At 52.1% G+C, this 18,449-nt stretch overlaps 10 protein-coding genes across 10 annotated transcripts; 3 read left to right on the top strand and 7 right to left on the bottom strand.

Moving 5' to 3' along the window:
- Nucleotides 1-34: 34 nt before the first annotated feature.
- On the bottom strand, nucleotides 35-649 carry J4E79_010034 (uncharacterized protein; the record flags this gene model as incomplete). The annotated part of the gene is made up of 2 exons (XM_049358874.1): nucleotides 35-351; nucleotides 400-649. 2 exons carry the CDS (start codon nucleotides 647-649, stop codon nucleotides 35-37), a joined length of 567 nt encoding a protein of 188 aa, XP_049206607.1.
- A 759-nt stretch (nucleotides 650-1,408) lies between these two features.
- On the bottom strand, nucleotides 1,409-2,799 carry J4E79_010033 (uncharacterized protein; the record flags this gene model as incomplete). Its single annotated transcript, XM_049358873.1, has 4 exons — nucleotides 1,409-1,710; nucleotides 1,772-2,040; nucleotides 2,085-2,716; nucleotides 2,767-2,799. The coding sequence occupies 4 exons, from the start codon at nucleotides 2,797-2,799 to the stop codon at nucleotides 1,409-1,411; spliced, it is 1,236 nt and encodes a 411-aa protein (XP_049206606.1).
- Nucleotides 2,800-3,830: 1,031 nt separating this feature from the next.
- J4E79_010032 (uncharacterized protein) lies at nucleotides 3,831-4,715 on the bottom strand (the record flags this gene model as incomplete). The annotated part of the gene is made up of 2 exons (XM_049358872.1): nucleotides 3,831-4,596; nucleotides 4,648-4,715. The coding sequence occupies 2 exons, from the start codon at nucleotides 4,713-4,715 to the stop codon at nucleotides 3,831-3,833; spliced, it is 834 nt and encodes a 277-aa protein (XP_049206605.1).
- A 348-nt stretch (nucleotides 4,716-5,063) lies between these two features.
- On the top strand, nucleotides 5,064-7,817 carry J4E79_010031 (uncharacterized protein; the record flags this gene model as incomplete). Its single annotated transcript, XM_049358871.1, has 3 exons — nucleotides 5,064-5,657; nucleotides 6,282-6,993; nucleotides 7,051-7,817. 3 exons carry the CDS (start codon nucleotides 5,064-5,066, stop codon nucleotides 7,815-7,817), a joined length of 2,073 nt encoding a protein of 690 aa, XP_049206604.1.
- A 1,119-nt stretch (nucleotides 7,818-8,936) lies between these two features.
- J4E79_010030 (uncharacterized protein) lies at nucleotides 8,937-9,356 on the top strand (the record flags this gene model as incomplete). The annotated part of the gene is made up of 1 exon (XM_049358870.1): nucleotides 8,937-9,356. One exon carries the CDS (start codon nucleotides 8,937-8,939, stop codon nucleotides 9,354-9,356), a length of 420 nt encoding a protein of 139 aa, XP_049206603.1.
- Nucleotides 9,357-9,563: 207 nt separating this feature from the next.
- On the bottom strand, nucleotides 9,564-10,436 carry J4E79_010029 (uncharacterized protein; the record flags this gene model as incomplete). Its single annotated transcript, XM_049358869.1, has 1 exon — nucleotides 9,564-10,436. The coding sequence occupies one exon, from the start codon at nucleotides 10,434-10,436 to the stop codon at nucleotides 9,564-9,566; it is 873 nt and encodes a 290-aa protein (XP_049206602.1).
- A 690-nt stretch (nucleotides 10,437-11,126) lies between these two features.
- J4E79_010028 (uncharacterized protein) lies at nucleotides 11,127-12,024 on the bottom strand (the record flags this gene model as incomplete). Its single annotated transcript, XM_049358868.1, has 2 exons — nucleotides 11,127-11,606; nucleotides 11,662-12,024. 2 exons carry the CDS (start codon nucleotides 12,022-12,024, stop codon nucleotides 11,127-11,129), a joined length of 843 nt encoding a protein of 280 aa, XP_049206601.1.
- Nucleotides 12,025-12,527: 503 nt separating this feature from the next.
- Nucleotides 12,528-13,310, bottom strand: DPM1 (dolichol-P-mannose synthesis; the record flags this gene model as incomplete). Its single annotated transcript, XM_049358867.1, has 2 exons — nucleotides 12,528-13,149; nucleotides 13,210-13,310. The coding sequence occupies 2 exons, from the start codon at nucleotides 13,308-13,310 to the stop codon at nucleotides 12,528-12,530; spliced, it is 723 nt and encodes a 240-aa protein (XP_049206600.1).
- Nucleotides 13,311-13,621: 311 nt separating this feature from the next.
- Nucleotides 13,622-14,737, top strand: J4E79_010026 (uncharacterized protein; the record flags this gene model as incomplete). Its single annotated transcript, XM_049358866.1, has 1 exon — nucleotides 13,622-14,737. One exon carries the CDS (start codon nucleotides 13,622-13,624, stop codon nucleotides 14,735-14,737), a length of 1,116 nt encoding a protein of 371 aa, XP_049206599.1.
- Nucleotides 14,738-15,351: 614 nt separating this feature from the next.
- Nucleotides 15,352-17,142, bottom strand: J4E79_010025 (uncharacterized protein; the record flags this gene model as incomplete). The annotated part of the gene is made up of 3 exons (XM_049358865.1): nucleotides 15,352-15,687; nucleotides 15,735-16,063; nucleotides 16,110-17,142. 3 exons carry the CDS (start codon nucleotides 17,140-17,142, stop codon nucleotides 15,352-15,354), a joined length of 1,698 nt encoding a protein of 565 aa, XP_049206598.1.
- Between the last annotated feature and the right edge of the window lie 1,307 nt (nucleotides 17,143-18,449).

The following is an 18,449-nucleotide window of genomic DNA, read 5'->3' as shown; positions in this document are numbered from 1 at the left end:
AGCGACATCCCTGCCCCAGAAAAAGTTGGAAGTGCTACCTGAAAGCGTGATAGAGATTGATAGCACCGTTGTCTTTGGTATCCGATAGCCTGTCACATAACAGGCTGACTTTGGAGAACAAGGTCTGCTCCATGGATCTGATTGACGCTTTCGAGAAGAAGTTGTTGAGAAGCTTACGTCGCGCACGGTGTGCATCTTTGTCTGCCTCGATGAAGACATTGGATAGATTGTTGAAACCATCATAGAAGTACTTGTGTTTTGGGAAGATGTACCGCTGCGAGTAGATCGTATGATAGAGTGTGGGATCAGTAATGTGTAGCTCATTTGGCCCGATTCGGAGTGCTTGAGTGTCTGTTCAGGCTGTCAGTATGTGGCCATCTAACTCATGCTCAGACGTACCATATTTCTCATGCAGCTGCTCGAGTATCTGTTCCGTTCTACCAGTCTTGCTCAAAGAGTACTGCCACCACGTTGATAGGGCCGCCTTGTAGGGCCCAGGAAAAGATGCTAGCGGATGAAAGTACAGCAGATAAATTGCACGGGACAAGCCCAAAATGAGAACGAAGAGGACGAGACCCATTCCAATCTCGAAGCTGGAGCGTCCGCCAAGGAAGGATATTTCCCACGCGTCCTTGAGTTGAGAGGCCATGTTTGCAGAATTCGCTTTGAGCCACGATAGAGTGATGATGCAAAATATCTATACACTCAGCAAGACTTAAATGGTTCATCGCTTCGTACATCGCTTCGTACATCGTACTGTATGTCAAGAGTTCATCGAGGCTTGTCGACTTGATGCTGTCGGCGTAATAGATATTCGGACCTTTACAGGAACACTGCAAGGTTTCTCGCCAAGAAAAGTTGCATGAAGTCGCTCCACGGATTCCGAGAAGTTGATTGTTCGACGCGTGTTGTACGGTAAAGGTGCTGATGATGCCGGACTCAGGCGCGTTGCGCGGACTCCGTATCCACATTTACAGTACACCGATGCCCGACTCGCGTCAAAGTTCGTCCGCACCTTACACAAGGAAAGGTCTAGACAGGTCTGCGGACTACATCAACATGAAAACATGCAAAGTAGTTAACCTAACGTCGATGTAGGCTCTTGGGTGTGTAGCTTTTGCCAGGCCAACGTGCCCACACGATAGCAGGTCCTGCTATCATCAGATGGTCAAAAAAGTACCTTCAATTAGCATCACTGAAGCTGGCCACGAATCACTCTGTGAACGTGTCAGTACTGTGGGATGGCGAGAGACGTTGCGCTGTTGAGAGAGCAGTCCCTAACTCGGTTCGATTAGATCGTTCGCTAGCGCCGGCCCCGGGACGGGGCAGCTTCCGATCTCACATACGTCATCGTTCCCCCTTGTTTCTATCCCTTCACACGGCAAGCTTCACGGCAAGCTTCACCCATTCAAGCCGTCACTTCCTCAGAGAACTTTGCCGCAGACTCTGCTGTATAGCCTTCCGGCCACTGCCCCGTCATGCCGAATATACCAGTGGCCCTGCTTCCGATCGCTTTCTCCATAGCGTGCTGAGCCACTTTCTTTTCCCATTCTTCCAGACTCATCTCCCCACTCAGAACCCGCGGCAATGTAATGGCCGATAACCCTGCGATATCGCAGCTTGCGCCAAGATGTGGGCGAAGCTGAATGAACGCCTCGCCGGCCAGCAGTAGCTTGCCTCCGAAGAACGAAGCTTTTGTATTGTCAAACGCTAGATGGTTGCATCAGTCAGCGTATACCTGCCATTGAATGGGTATGTGGACGGCACATACAACGAACGGCTGTGAGAAGCGGCGGGTTCGACTCGTGGAAGATCTTCCTCCACATTGGAGACAACACCTTATCTCTTCGCTTAAGCTGAGCCTCCCAAACATCTGGGCGCAACAAATTCCCGGGTACGGTGACGTTATGTCGGACACCATTAACGTCGGTCATGTAATCCGCAAAGACTGGCGTCGAAGCGTCGCACGCATCATACCAACACCATTCGATGACACGGTTCCCAGGACGCATGTCTCCGATCGTGCTAGGCGATAGATAGCTTCCACATGTTAGCCTTGGTCGACATCGCCATGTCCAACTTACACCACTATGTAGCTCCCGTCCAGCATGCAAAGAGGCATCTTGCCCTCTATCGCACAACGTAGCTCCTCGGGCGCATCCTTTTCAGGGAATTGTGATCGCCACGCCACATAGCCAACGTAATCGGTCTTCACATCAGGAAGGACAAGGCTACGAAGATGGGATCGCGCACCATCGGCCGCCACAACAACGTCTGCAGTTATTTGTTCCTCGGCGCCATCTTCGCCCTTGTACGCTACCATAAGGTGGTCAGCTTGCTCAGTCAGCCCGCATACCTGGTATCCACACCGCATGGTGACAGGTCCATGGCCCTCGAAGTCTTTCTCGCAGGCCATCCATAGCAAACCGTGAAGACCAGCCCAGCACGAAGTGCGCACGTCTTCCGTGAACGGTACTTCAACCAAGACCTTACCATCCTTGTCAAGGATTGGAAATGCGGGGTTGCGGAAAACGATGTCGTCAAGCTCGACATCGGGTAAGTATGTTGTGAAGACCTTCTGTGCGTTTGACCACAGACTCAAGCCTGCAGCGCGGGCTTGGAGTTGCTGTTCAGTTCGCATCTCAAGTACCACAACACTGTGGCCATGAGACTTGAGCGCCACAGCATGCATGAGCCCAGCTATCGAGCCACCAACCTATTGGAATCATCAGCTTCATATTAGCCATGGCATATACGGCGACTTACCACAACGACGCGTTTGTTCATTGGTTCTGCCATGGTTCTCAAGATGGTATGCACGAATGGAGATAGACGGATGATGCTCCGAGGACGCCTTCTGACGCGGAAACGGCCCTTTTATTGCGTTACAGTACGAACATGGGTCCTGTCTACTACTCAGCTGCCACCAACGCAGTAAGAAACGTCGCCCGTTGCGCGATTATTGAATAAAGCAGCACCATTGGGTGAACGGGCAGCGAGCAACGCCTGCTTCTACATAAGTGGTTGGCTCGCGTACCGGCATGCGGCGCAGTCGCATCGTGGCTTCGCCTATCTTCCTGTCCAGATCCGATCAACCAGTCAGACACATGTCTTGCGCAATCCTACAGATCCCCTTACTTTAAGCGAACCTCATTCTCGGGGTCCTTAACTGAGATGAACTAGCGGCCCGTTCACGGTTAACGAGCACGTCACGTGAGGCGGCTTCTATGTCCGATGTTCTTGCCCCCATGTCGACTTCTGTTACGCGAGCTTCCTTCCAAGTCACTTCTCCACAAATATCGCGGCGTGATATTAACATTCCGCGTACCCTGACTCTCACTAGCCTCTTCACATATATGTATAATCGTCCGCGGAGACTCTTATCATAGGTGGAGACAACCCTAATGACTTGGTGAGTCTGGACTTTATCTCACTGTCCTTTGGCCACATCCTACAAACACATGCACGACAGCAGCGATAAGACTTCCTTTAGTATACGGCACGGTGAGTCTCCACGCATGCCTCACTAGCAGTGAATCAAACTAGGGATAATGAACATGACTCAAGCAACCGGCATTAGCTCTCATCACGCTAATGCATCTGCTATCATAGAGTATCATATGGCAACGAGCGACCAACATGGGGACCGATTCAGTTGGACTCCAATAGGTACGTCTCTTAATTCCCACAGGTTCTCCTCCGGCGAAGTCGAGCAGGCCTTCCGTACCGACTCTGCTCCGCCAACCCTATCAGTCTTGCTGCCTAGACCGGTGTCTGTTACACCCCGTCGCCATCATCACGACCCTTCCCAACCCGTTCTGCTCGTTGCCTTAGCGCCTTTCGGCTCGAGGTCCGGTAGGGGGATATATGTCCGGGACGAAGCGGTCGTTGATCGAAGACCTGGTCCGTTCGTTTCGACCACGACCGCCCTCCCTGTGAGGTCCTCGTCGATGACCGTCGCGCTCGTAGAGTCCACTCGACCTCCTCCGATGCTCAACGTATACCGCCTCGCTGTGCCTCGATTCTCGGTCTCGGTCTGAACCTTGGCGCGGAGGAGTGGGGTCAAAGTTCGACATGGGGCGTTGCGTGGAGTCCCTTCTACCGTTTCTGACGTATCCACGGGAATCCTCCGAAATCCGGTCATGCTCTCTCTCAAACTCCAGGTCTTGAACGTGACATTGCAGACTGTGTGCTTCTGTCTCCAATGTAGTGACGCGATCTTGCAGTTCCGAATTCTCGACCTCGTATGCTTGGATCTGGGTCTCCATCTCTTGGATCTTGATCGTCATATCGCTGATCTCGCGGGTGGACTTGGCGATTTCCTTCTTCGTAAGTGTGTCGCGCTCTTCGATTGCGACGTTCTCACTGAGTAGGGCGTCTTTCTCCTCCAGGCGCTTCGAATACGAGACTGTCAAATCGCCCAAGGACTTCGTTGCCTGCGTGAGACGAGTATGGTGGTCGCTGGACATCTTTTTGGCAGCCGTCTTCTCTTGCTGGAGTCTTGCGTTGTCAGCTTCCTGGTCCGCGATGCGTGCAAGAAGCTCGGGAACCCGTCTCATTGGTGCCAAGTAGCCATCGATCGAAGGCGGCGCCGCACTGTGATGGAGTCAGCAAGAGCTTTTTGGGAGATTGTTTCAGGGTACACACAGCTCTTTAGGCGGCACCGGAATGGCCTGGCGATTTGATGTTGGGACAGCAGACACTGCATCAGGCATGTCGACATTGCTAGGCTGACGATTAAGCCGAGGGTCACGAGCACTGTCGTAGGTGTTGTTGAAGGCCATCAGGAGATTTTGAATAATTGATGGAGATTTAATAGAGGAACAGAAGAACAGTAGTGTTCTGGAAGTACATACGAGATCGTGCGTTTGTCGATATGGCCTTGGCTAGCGCGACTATATCGTAGGTGAGCAAGTATTTACTGCGACTGCGGCAACGCCGTCACCCAACCAATCTCCCGCGTCTACGCCGACACCTTACGCTGGGAGTCATATTTCGCTCCCGTCGGTATAGTCGCGGCGACCTGACTCCCTGACCTAGCCAAAACAACCACAACCGCCACGATGACGCGAGGAAGTCTTTTACGACACATCTTCAGACACGGTCCGAATTCCAAACTCAAGCGCGACGCAGTCCAATCCAGGATCGACGAGAATGAAAGGTCGCCTCTCATCGCAAAGTCACCCGCAAACGAGTCCAAGCCGCTATCGCAAGAGCCGTCACCGCCACGAACACCCGAGCCACATACCGTACACGTGCTTCCCGAGATCACCGAAGAAGACACTGCCTCAAAAATTACAAACTCCCCTGCTGCGTCCTCAAGCACCGGTAGTACAGTATCCGACCTCGCATCCATAGTCACTGTTCTTGCCGCGCACGCGCCTCTCATGAATCCCACGACGCTCACGACGCGCGACCTCCTCTACGCTGCCATCGATGAAGCAATTTCAGCGACGAAGGATCATCTCGATACACTAGCAACTGCATGTGCGCTACTTGAGGCCCTCGCTGGCTTCAGTGCAACGGTCGAGGTGCTGAAGCAGGAGATGGAGCTGAAGATCACGGCGTCCGAGGCCAAGCTCGTGGAGCTGGAAAGCTTTGAGGAGGTGGTTGAGGGTATGACGTTGCCGGATGAGCAGGACATGGTCGGTGCGGACGTGAGTGATGTGGACGGTTCACCAGGTCGCTAGTCGGGACATGGTCACAAGATGGTCGCATAAGCCGTGCGTAGGTCAAGTCTATGGCTCCACGAGTTTGTTCGATCTGGAATACTGTTGCGGATTGAAAAGAAGAGCCGCGATCAAGGGACGATGTGAGAGATCTCGTGAGGCTGAATCATAGGATCAAAACCTTAAGCGACGACGTCATGAACTCATGAGATGCATCCATGGATACCCGCAATGAAACCAGACTACTGAACTTGCAAAGGAAAGTCTTGTGAGCAATGTTGGTTGATCCGACATTCGGAAAGTCCGGACTAAACAGCGGACTACGAACCACACAAAAGTCTCAAATGCGCAACCAACCTCTTGATGTAGCCAGCCCACCCAGTCATCAAGCACGATTGTACCCGCAGAAATCTCTATCGGTGTACTCCGGATTGTAAGCGAATCGAACTGAACATGGATGAAGCGCTCGCTGATGTACGGTACCGAACACCGGGCAGCCAGTGATGCGACGCGCATATGTTTCGTGTGCCCATCTATGGCATGCGCCGATATACTACCACGGGCGTCTTCAACAATTAAACTTGAAATTTCGTCATCTCCGTAGTCGACCAGTTCCGCGAAGAAAAGCCTGCACTCCCTGATAACGTAAAGCCTCCATCTCTTCACCAGCTCAACATCATCTTTCTTCAGCTACTCACAGCAAAACGTTCTTCTCTTGTCAAGATGGCTCCAGCTAGACAATACCACGAGAGCCTCATACTCTGCGAAATCGAAGCAAACAAGGACAAGTACATACACTTTCTGCAAAGGCTTGTCCGAGCAGCAAGCCCCAACCCACCAGGCGATACCCGAGTGGCTGCAGATGTCGTCACGAAATTCCTTTCAGCCAACAACATCTATGCAGATATCGTTGCCCCGATGGCTCATATGCCTAACGTGGTTTCGGATTTCGAGGGCCGCTTGCAGGACGGTCCTCGCGTCGTCTTCAACGGCCACATGGATACTTTCCCGGTCAATAACCTTGAGGGTTGGCGTTACCCGCCATACTCTGGACATAATGATGGCACTTCGATACATGGTCTCGGGTCTGTCGACATGAAGGCAGGGACTGCAGCTTCCATCATCGCATTCACGTTGCTCAAGAAGCGAGCTTCGCATCTCATCGGAAGCGTCGCTTTGACCATGGTCTCGGACGAAGAGACGGGAGGCGAATGGGGGACCAAGTATCTACTTGATCACTGTGGTGACAATTCACCTTGGCTGGGCGATTGTGTTGTCAACGGCGAGCCTGGTGGTCTACAGTCCATCCGGTTCGGCGAGAAGGGTAGATGTCATCTACCCATAAACAGCTTTGAAGATCTATACTAACCCAGAATCTTAGGAACTCTGCGCTTGACCTTCACAGTCAACACTCAAGGCGGTAACGGAGCGTACACACACAACGGCTGTGGAGCCATCGTACACGCTTGCTCCTTGATAACAACCCTGAAGCGCGTGGTCGAGTCGATACCCGTAAAGATCCCGCACCAACTCAAGGCTTATCTTCGCTCCAAAACAGCGCACGCCGTTACTGATGAGATCATGGGCGCTGGGGCAGCAGCGAATATGTTCTCACCCACTTTGAACATCGGCACCATCAACGGCGGCGTCAAAGTCAACGTCATCCCTTCAAAGTGCGTCTTTGAAGCCGACATCCGCCTGCCGATCGGGCTCGAGGCTGAGGCGGTACTCGTTGAGATTGACGACTTACTCCTGTCGTCCCCTGGCGTATCATACTCCGTGCAAGAAGCAGCCAGCAACCCAGCAAGCTTATCCGAGTACAATCATCCGCTTTCTGGGTACATGGCCGATGTTGCGCGAGACGTTACTGGGAGGGAGCCGGTACAGATCGTCGGCCTGGGTGGTACGGACTGTAAGTTTTATCGCTATCGCGGTGTACCGGCGTTTGTGTTTGGGCCTTCTCCAAGCGGGATGGGTGCAGATGGTGAAGCTGTGCTCATTGAAGAGTTCATGACTGTCATCAAGACACATACACTGGGGGTCTTCCGGTATCTTTGGGACGATAAAAGGTGGGATCTCAGTAGGGGATTGGGAGAAAATACTCCCACGGGCGAGAGGAGGGCTCTCGAGATCAGAACTCGCAAGTAGAATATGGGTCAGGGGATTGGCCTTAACCTTCGCTCTAGTTATGTTAAAATCAATGCGCTTGAATGAGACACTTTCCCAAAGCCTTTCCAAACATCGACATAGATGTGAAGCCTCAGTGGAGTCATGACGGCCACGAACTTGACCACGCACATGCGGGGTGAAGTAGTGACGGTCCGCGCCGATGCACAAGCGCAAGGAAACAGAACGAGTACCTATGTGGACGCTACAGCGGGCCAAGAGCTGACGGACAACGCGCGATGCAATAGTTTGACTTCTAGAGATGAGTTCGCTCACGGCGCTGTGACGCATTAGTACTAGATGACAGCTGTTGCACAACTTTGTCAATTCTGGCAGCGACGATCAACACAACATACCGAAAGACTCCGCGGACCTAAGGAAGTACCTCTCACCACTTCCGCGAACTTCCGCTTGATCAACACATCCAGCTCTGACAATGACATTCAACTCCCAAAGCAGCCATCGGCACATGAAACTAGCGGTGTCTGGAGGCCTAACGTCATACCTGGGTATCCCGATGACGCTCGTGGGTCCTCCCCGGTACAAACGAGATAACAGGCGCAAGACTAAACACCACAACGGCATTGACATGTCGCAACTGAATCGGCGGCATCACCAAAAAAGGCAGCAGGTATCAAGGTTAAGAAGGTTGAGGAAAGGCTCGACACTTCGCTTCGTCAGTAGTCCAGACCCAGCTAGCGCACTGTCTCCAGCGATCGGCCCTCGTGGTAACCGAGCGGGAAGTGGGGACCAATAAAATACAGGGGTACAAGACTGCCCATTAGCTGACACCGGCACACCACGGTCTGACGGGCCCAGCCTGCATACGGAAGCCATCCGTTCTCCTGTTTTCCTGGCCCTGAAATTTCGGTTTGGCGTTTCGTTCCTTCCCGTTTGCTCATATCAGCGTATGCCTTTATTCCCCCCGAGAGCGTTCCGTCTTCTTTGCTTTTGCGAATCCTTCACAATCCTTCCGGGTCCTGCGATTGCTTATTCCATGCCAATCATCGGCCGCATATCTCTACACCGCCGACATAGCTCCGCCCGCCTACCCCATCCCCATCGCATACCCTGAACAACCGGAGAATCCACAGAACCAAAATGCCGGGAACTACAATGACGAAAACGAGTGCTTACCCCTACATCCTCACCACAGTCGCGACACGGAAAGAAGGTGTTTCACGCGCAGAATTCTACCAGCACAATGAGGAAAAATACGCACCTTTGCTCAAAAAGATCGCGGGGAAAGTGCATCCGTTGTCGTGGACGCGGCACTACCATGTTGACGACGAGGAATGTCCAATCGGCATTCCGCGGGTGTTGATTGGGGTTGATGACGGGATGGACTGGGATTGCATGGGTACCATGGCGTTTGAGGATGAATTGCATTTGCAGCAGTTTATTGCGTTTATGCATAGCGATGCGGCGATTCCGGTGCTGGAGGAGGAGGAGAAGTTTGCGGAGCCGACGAAGACGAAGTTGTTGGTCATGAAGAAGGGGGTTAGTGTGAGGGAGGGTTAGAAGAATGGTTAGGGGTTTGGGAGTTTGGGAAGGAAAAGTGGGATTGGAAGCAAGGCTGGAACATGGTCTTTGGGAATGCAATTCGGTCGGAACAGCATGTTTATATTGGGTTATCAAGGATATTTGACTTATGATATGGAGGGACGTAGTCCGCACAAACTGCTATCAAACGGCAGTACAAACATCCATGCCTCTCTCACGACTTGCCTACGAAGGAAGCCACTCCCCATCCCAGTCCTCCCTCCTCATAGCCGGCCCCCACGAATCCCCCACACCCGTATCATTCCCCCAATCGTCATAGCCATCCTGAGATAACATCGGAACCCTGTCAATCGCCCTCTCCAGAGAAACATCTCCTTCGACCTGTACAATACCACCATCTCGGATCCATATATCATGTGGAAAGTGCGGCATCTCCCCATGATGATACATATGTCGAATGTGTCTGTGGTTGATCTCGGCGAAGCATTGGAACTCTTCTTCGTTGTTATAAAATGTGCGGGTGACGAACACGGTTACGACAGTGTTGTTCCACAGCCCGCCGGCTGCGTCGTGGAAACGGTCGTCACCGGGACGGTATCTAGCTCTAGCAGCTTGATGTAAGAAGCGAGCGATGTTGGATGCCTTGGCGGGATCGGCAGGTCGAAGTCCACTGGACTTGGGTAGTCTCTGGGAAATGGCTTGGATGTCGGACTTCTCGTCGTCTTCGACGGCTATGCGTTCGCGGGGGATTTGTGACATGAGATAGTCGAGTACCTTCCTCTGTCTCATCTTTGTTCCAGCTTTGCCGAGCTCGATGAGCTTTGTTGGTGACTCTTCGACGAAATGTCGGACCAGCTTGTTTACGATGGCGTGAGCTTCGAGATGAATTTGCTTGCTCGTACGTAGTATGGCAGTCGGCAGATGTCTTGTGACCAGGACAGTCACTTCTCCGTCTATTGAGACCACGGTGTGTTTGATCTGGCGTGGCAGCCGCTCGTAGATCATTAGGCGCAGTTCGACGGGAAGATTGGTAAACGGGAAAGGATTTTGTTGGTCGATCGACATGTCGGTGGCTGAGATGATGTATGGGTTGCTCATAGAAACAAGTGATCGTATGCAAGGACTGATATTGGAAGAGATCAAGGCACTGACTGTACTCACTACGCCAGCGGCTGCAAGCTGTGATGTCCTAGAATAGATGAATTCAATTGTGAATTAGCATCAAGATCATATATGCCGGTGTCAATAGTAGAGTAATAAGGTCTGGATGGGTATGGCGATAAGAGAAACCCTATCGGATGGGTTCACTAATCATTACCGTGCCGTCACAAAGACCACGGGTAAGCCGGAAAGAACGACGCCAGAGTATGGGTAAGGTGACTGGCGAAATATGGACGAATAGACAGAAAGTCTGCTACGGATCGCCGGAAGCAGTTGTATAGCGAGATGCAGCTAGTCAGCCTAAGGTGCGAAGGTTGATACTAATGCCTGTCGAGAAGGCGTGAAAGGCGAGATGATCACGTGACAATTGCCTCATTCATGTAACGATTGCGAGATACGTGAGAGCGGAATCCGGATAACAGTATTGATCGGCCCTTTTGGAAGGTACTTCGACTAGCATGTGAGCACCCTATCAAAGGAAAGAGCTAGACACCCTGCAGTCTACATGGTTTCGCACACAAAAGATTGCGAACTTTCAACGCAATATGGACTCCTGGGCTTTTTACTTCCATCGTTCTTTATGGACGGGCATTCAATCCCTCCCTTTGGATGACATATGGGTACTCCTCACGAAGAAGGCACCCAATGTCCAATCCAGTCATCCTGGCTCATACAAGTCTCCAGGGTCCAGGTCCCATCCAAATCGAACTTGTCTAAGTTGAGTTTGACAGGGACGTTCTTTGCTGTGACTTTGTACTCTTCGTTGGGAGCGTATGCGAGGATACCCTTGAAGCTTCCACCAACGAGAACGCCGAGACCAGACTCATATTCCCGTCGAAAAAACTCTAATACGCTCGGAGGAGTTGGTAGGGGTCCAGGGGCGATGCTCCGGGAATGCTGCGTACGCAGCGTGTCCATCACGTTCTCCTGCTTCTCGAAGTCTACTGTAGCGATTTTGGCGACCCAGATCCCGGTGTCTGGCGTTTTCGCTAATGTAGTCTGGCCAAGGAAGACTGCAATGTCGCGCGGCCGTCTGGTATCCCATGGATGGGAGACAAGGTCTGGGTGTCGCTGAATGACGTCGCTCACATGGTAAGGTCGGCAAGTCTGAAGTTGCGTCAGTGTTGAACTTCAAAGCATGGTAATGTAAGAGACGACCCACCAGAAGCGCCTCACGCTCAGTCACAATCAAGAATTTGAGTACGCTCAGCGCTTCAGCATGGTCCTCACGGCCTATGGCCCGCGGGTGCGACTCTGTCACAAAGGTTTGAACCAGAGCTGTGACGATACCGTGCGCCTCGGCATAGACCTGGCGGCTTATCCTCAAGATAGCCACTGGGAGGTGCCGTGTGATCAAGATTACTGTTGAATCCACGCTCTTGTCCTGAAAGGGCCACGCTGCTGCGCCTACGTAGCGAACCTCGGTATGCTTGATCTGACGGGGTAGGCGTTTGTAGATCATGAGGCGCAACTCTGACGGCAGGTCCATGAAGCGAAAGGGCTTGGAGTCATCCTGCGTCGACATCGTGACAGTACTTCACACGAAGAAGACGCCGAACGCGGTAGAGTCTGCGTTAAAGTCAGCTCGCGTACTTTGCACGTTTTCAACTTTAATGTAGGCTGCAGACCTACTTAGTGTTTTCCTTGTACAATGTGATAGTGTACTTCAGAGCTGTAATGAGAGATCGTTTCGCTTCTGTGTGAGGTGCGCAATCTCGGGGCGAGATTGGAATCGGGATGTAGTGATTGAGCGATTGAGAGACTGTCAAAGTCAAAGTGAGGACGAGGATGAAAGTGAAGGCAGCTCTGGCAAGAGCAACGGACTCTAGCGCCGCTTGGCGTACGAAATAGGTAGTGGCAGTCGCGACTGGAAGCAACACGTGCGCGAAGACGCTGGTGAGAAGATTAAGAGTTAAACATACTAATCAGACAAGGCGGAGAAAGATCAAATGTACCATCTCCTTACCTGCCCAAGATATCGTCACGGCCAGCCATCCTTGCCGGCCACCAACACCCCACACGTCCCGTCTAAACCTTCATCCACAGCGCCAGCACACCCTTCGCATACTCAACGATCTCGTCACCACCAAGCTTGCTCTCGCCATACAACCTGTCAACGAAAGAGATAGGCACCTCGGCAACGGTGCATCCCATCGCCTTGGCCCTAACCATCATCTCCATCTGAAACGTATACCCCTTACTCTCCGTCTGCCTAATAACCTTCTGCAGCACCTCCTTCTTATACAACCTAAAGCTGCCCGTAAGATCACTCACACCCGGCCTGAGCACCGTGTCCGCAAACAGATTCGCCCCCCTCGACACAAACTTGCGCTTGAGATCCCAGCCAAACACGCCGCCGTCGCCTGCATACCGCGTTCCGGTCACGATATCGTAGTTCTTGGTCTTTTGCAAAGCGATCATGGGCGCGATGAACTTGGGGTGGTGGCTGAAATCCGCGTCCATGATGATGACGAAGTTTCCGGTTGCGAATTGCAGGCCGTGGACGTAGGCGGTGCCGAGGCCGAGTTTACCGGCGCGCGCGCGGATTTGGATGCGTGAGGGTGTGTAGGCTTTTTGGAGCTGGGCGGCGATTTCTTGGGTGCCGTCGGGGGAGCCGTCGTCGATGATGATGAGTTCCCAGTCGAGTTTGCTGTAGACGTGTTGTTAGTTGTGCCATTTGCGTTATGAGGGGGTGGGTGTTGCGACGTACTTCTCCTCGAACGTCTTGGCCAGCAGCCATGTTATTATGGGCAGATTGCGACGCTCGTTGTAGGTGGGGAGGAGCACCGAGTACTTGTTGGTATTCGCCATCTTTGCAATTGCGTGTGTGAGTTGTGTGTCTGCGGAATTGGGTGAATGAGCGACTGCAGGTGAGGGTTGACGTTGGGGGAGTTGAGGATTCGCGGAGGTGATCGTGTCCGCAAGTAGCTCGGGGCTGTCGGCGGACCCTGGACTAGCCTCTTTGGACCATCTCCTTCCGCAACGACATGGCCCGAGTTTGGTTGGCCTTACACGTCGATGTAATGTGATATCGACATTCCCGCGCCAATTAGCAGGATATTGGATCGGTGCTATCGGATTTGTAGGGTAATGCCGGTCGATACGCCGGATGCCCACTCACCATGTCACCCACACCCCAGCGGAAAAACCTCTTCCTCTGTCTCGACGCCTTCGGCACCCTCTTCACACCCACGAAACCCATCCCAATAACTTACGCCGAAGCCGCCCTCAAGCACGGCATCGTCATAAACACGCCCGAACCCGCCACCCAAGTATCCTCATCCTTCAAATCCGCATTCAAACAACTATCATCAGAGCACCCAAACTATGGCCGGGCAACAGGCATGGGTGCGGAAAAATGGTGGGCCAAAGTAATAAAAGAAACCTTCACGCCTTTCCTCGCTCCAAACCAAACCTTGCCCAAGTACCTCGTCCCAGAACTCCTTCACACCTACTCGTCACGTAAGGGGTATACACTGTACCCCGACGTCCTCCCCTTCTTCCACATGGTACGGCATATGAAAGCGCACAGGATACGTCACGGCGCTGCTCATGGACTCTGGCCCTGGGACAAAACCATAGTAGGCATAATCACAAACTCAGACAACCGCGTCCCAGGGATATTATCTTCCTTTGATCTCAATATCAGTCCGCGGCGTTACAGTGGTGTGGCTGCCAGTCCTCTAGATACCACAACATCAGAGCCATCGAAGAAGAAGACGAAGAGGAAGGAGGCGGAAAAAGAAGACGACATTGATTTCACAGTCCTATCCTACGACGTCGGAGTCGAGAAACCCGATGGAAGGATTTTTGCGGCGGCGGAAGAGATGCTGGCGGCTACCCTAAACGACTCTCTGAGTTCCAGCTCCGATACTCCACCACCCGTTTCCTCGTTTGAGAAAATCTACGTAGGTGACGACCTTCAGAAAGACGTGTTCGGCGCGCAAGACGCAGGCTGGTCGAGTGTACTCCTACAGAGAGATCCAAATTCATTGGGCGGCCAAGGCTACGGGCTGAAGATAGAGGATAAGGGCGAGGAGATTGGAGAAGGGGGTGAGGTAATCAGTGAGAAGAAGTTGGTACCACAAGTGGGCTCCTTGCTCGATTTGTGTGCATGGCCACGTCAAGTATCTGAAAGGCGTGAAGTATCGCCTGTGCGATATGTCTATATAAAGGAGGAGGTCCCTGAACATGGATCGCCAGGGCAGAAGAAGGGTCGATCGCGGAGCCCGACGTAATTTGAATGGCGCTGCTTGGTAAATTTAGATATCCAACAGCCGATTACAAGTCCATCAATCCTTTGCAACACTCAAACATCACTTTTCCTCACTCTGTATCCACACACCCATCACATCAGCAAATACCATCTATTGTATCATACGTCTCATTGCAGTTCATTCCATGTCAGTCGACAATCCAACCTCCAACCACCAATCCGCCAGAGATGGAAGACACTAAAGTCCGCATCTTGTCCACCAAACCATCATACCCCATCCATACCACCGACCCATCTTGCCATTCGTGCCGAAGCCCCACCGCAAAAAGAAACATACGAAACATGATCATGTACAGAATCCACCTAATCAACCAGAGCCAAAGAAGGCACCGAGCCAAGTTGTTATCCAAAGCCCCCTCCAAACCCTTGACTTTCGCAGGATTCCGTTTGCCAATTTTTGCGCCTGAAAGGTAATGCCCGACTGTGGTGTCCGCGTGGTATTAAGGGTTTTGGGTGACATCGTGGTATTGGAATTCGACTCGTGGTTGACCGTTATAATGCAAACAAAATGTGTGATTTGCTACACGATGAGAAACTACCTCATTCGAATGCGCGTTGGAAACGGATGTTCTTGTGTCACAACTCCTCGTCCTCTTCCATCTTGGTTTCGATGGTGGGGATGTTTCCGTCCGAGTTGGCTCGGCCTTGGTTGTGGGCGTCCATCAGGGCTTGGCCCAGGCTCTTGCGCACGTTGTCGTCGAAGCCGGGTAATGAAGCGCGCTGCTTCTTGTAGGGTGAAGCGATCGAGTTTGTGCTGGGCTCTCCGGAGGTGTTCGCGGCGGCTGAGGATGACGCCTCTCCTGTCGACGCGTTTTCTGGTGCTGGTGTACCGGAAAGAGGAGATCCTGTCGAGTCGGAGTGGGAAGGTCCTGCGGGGCGGCCGAGAGGTTCTGCGGAATGTTGACGCTTCAACTGTGATGTGTTAGTAGACGAATCCCAAACGCTAACAATCCACATACCTTGATCTTGCGCACACCCTCTGCGAGCTCGCCCTGTCTGTGAGCGTCCTCAGGTGACAACAAGCCCTTGTCGAGAACTTCCTTGTCATCATCCGCATCCTCCACTTTGACATCGTCCTCGTCATCCGCGTCGCTGTCCATGGCGTCCTCCGTCTTCTTCTTGGACTTGGGCGAAGTCTCTCGGTAACCTCCAAAGTTCTTTGTTCCAGCGGCCGCGTTCAGAGGCTTCAGGCTGCCAAAGTCGAGTGCGCCGGATTTCCGCTTGGTCTGTGGTGAGGTGATCTTGGGCGTCTCCTTGGTGTTCAGAATACCCATCTTCCGCAGTTGACCTGTCATTGGTTAGCGAAAATCTTGTATCCCTTGCTGTAAACTTACGCTCTCCGCGGTACAAAAAGGTAAAGACGGCGTAGGGCTTGTCCGGGGGATCTATTCCAGTCACAGTCTGAGTGCTGATAGACTTGGGGTCCAGCGTCTTGGGCTTTGCGAAACTCGTTGTGTGGTCAACGTCCTCGCCCTCTCCACCTCCGTTTTGCTCGTCGTCATCGTGTGCGTCGAACTGGGGTGAGTACTCGCCGCGCTTGATCTCTCCAGACGCCAGGACGCGGAACAGAGCGACCTTGATTTGTCCGGCTGCCTCGGGCATGGGGGGCTCGTCGTCCGAATCGGAGTCGGTGGTGAAGAACTCGTCGTTGCCGGAAAGCGTCTCGACAGGCGCGTCCTTGCTTTCGCTGTAGCGCAGTACACCGTTGCCGGAGGTCTTCTTGTCCTCGTCGCTGCTGTCCATGGCCTCTCTCCGCTTTGCCCGCTTCTTTTCCAGGCGCTGCTTTCTCCGCTCAATCTTGGCGGCCACGTCCTTGTCCTTGCCCTCGAGATCCAGACCGTTGAGCCATCTCTCGAGACCGACCTCGCGGAAGAGGAACTCGCGCTCTGCGAGACCCCCGCCTTCTGACTCTGGCACGCTGACCCACCGTGAGTTGACCCACGTCTCTTCGCCGCGTCGCAGCAGTGTCGCTACTTCCTCCTTTGCCCGGCCGTCAAAGTATATGTATGCAGCGATTGTCTCGTTCGGCGAGGTGGTCAAGGGCTTGTACGGGGCTATCGTGGGACCGTACTTGCCCCGCTCTCCGGTTTGACCTGGGAGGCCCCCGACAATCTTCGCTTTCGGGTTGGGGTCATCGTCAGTTGGCTTGGGCGTCGAGTAGGGCACGTGAAGACCTGGGGTGAGCAGAGTGATCGATATCGCGAAAGAAGACTGCTCAGGCTTGGTAGCGCCCGGCGGTATCTTTGCGGGAGGGACAGGGATGTACGAGGTGATACGGTGATGTTTAGATTGCTTCTGTATCGAGTATTCTGGGAGCGGGTTACTGTCGGCATGAATGCTGACGGCGAGGCCTAGAAAGGTCGGCATTTTGGATTAGGCGTGGTGAGGACGACTGCGAAGCTGCGGAGATGGCAGCGGAAGAGCCCTAACACAGTAGTCTTGGCAGAGTTGGGAGGGAGAAAATATCCCTGCGAATAGAGCGGCCGCCGGAGGGGCAGCTGCGCGAGTAAGTAGGCGAAGATGGGCTAGGAGGCGGTGTGAGGTAGCGACTCTGAAGGTCTGTGTTGTTGGTTTAGGCGGAGAGCTTCCGTAGGGCGCTCCACGATGTTGGGGTCCACAAGTCGAGCACCCAAGTCACGAGCCAATCACGCGTGCACCTGATGTTTTCTGCGAACTTCATTTCGAGCGAAGCTAGGGCTAAGGTTATTAATTAAATCTATCTACAAGCGTCTAATAGCCCCCTCTTACCTCTAACTTACTTATAAGCCTCTTTATAGAATTCTATTTCTTAAATATATATAATTATTCTTTTATTTTACTCTTACGCCTATAACGCCCTTTAAGTATTCTCTAGCATAAATAGTAGCGCTATTAAATTACGTATAACTATATCTATATAAAAGAGTTATATAAAGTAATTAATAGTAGAGCTAGTAGTATAAAGGCGTCTTATTTAGGTTCTATTAAATTATTTAAAATTAAGTTCTTAGCTTATATAGTAGCACTAGTAAACTACATTATTATAGTAAGTGTATTAAGGCTTAGCCTTAGCTTATATAATTTACGCTATTATATAGTAGTTATAAAGTAAGTTCTACTTAAGTTAGTCTAAGTTTATGTAAGAGAGCTAATTTTAATATACTATAGTAGCTATATTTATAGTAGTTTGTATAAGTAAAGATATCTAGGTAAAAATTTTAGCTACTTATACTTTACTTAGGCTAGGCTGTAGTAGTAATATAACCTATAGTTACCTTTTATAGTGTACTAGTTTTTAGTAAAGAGAGCTAACAATAACCTTGGCGAAAGAGCTGCTATCTTTTACGGATGTATCTGTCAATATCACGTTAAAGATATGCTGCGACCATGCGTTTGGGCAGGGGATCGAATCAAGGGGCGTGCCTGTCGTCGATCGAACGTGGGGTCATGACTAGCGGCATGGCGCCTGCCTGTTCGTGCCTTCCCAGTTGAAGGGAGCCCTGGCAGATATCCGTTCAGATTCCATGTGTACAGACGACTCAACATTCTCCATCACGCGTCGCCCATACATCTCGATGCCATGAGCCATCAGTATGTGGGGTCAACCGCTCGTACTATCTGAGATTTTCAAGGACAGCGGTCGGGATTCGAATTCCTCATCACCGCTCTTTACTCGCCGATGTCTCCACTTCTGT

The sequence above is a fragment of the Alternaria viburni genome, assembly GCF_023758015.1.
Source record: "Alternaria viburni strain BMP 2772 chromosome Unknown scaffold_28, whole genome shotgun sequence".
Lineage (NCBI taxonomy): Eukaryota > Fungi > Ascomycota > Dothideomycetes > Pleosporales > Pleosporaceae > Alternaria > Alternaria viburni.
The sequence above is the reverse complement of the archived record's forward strand: the minus strand, read 5'-3'. Positions and strand labels throughout refer to the sequence as shown.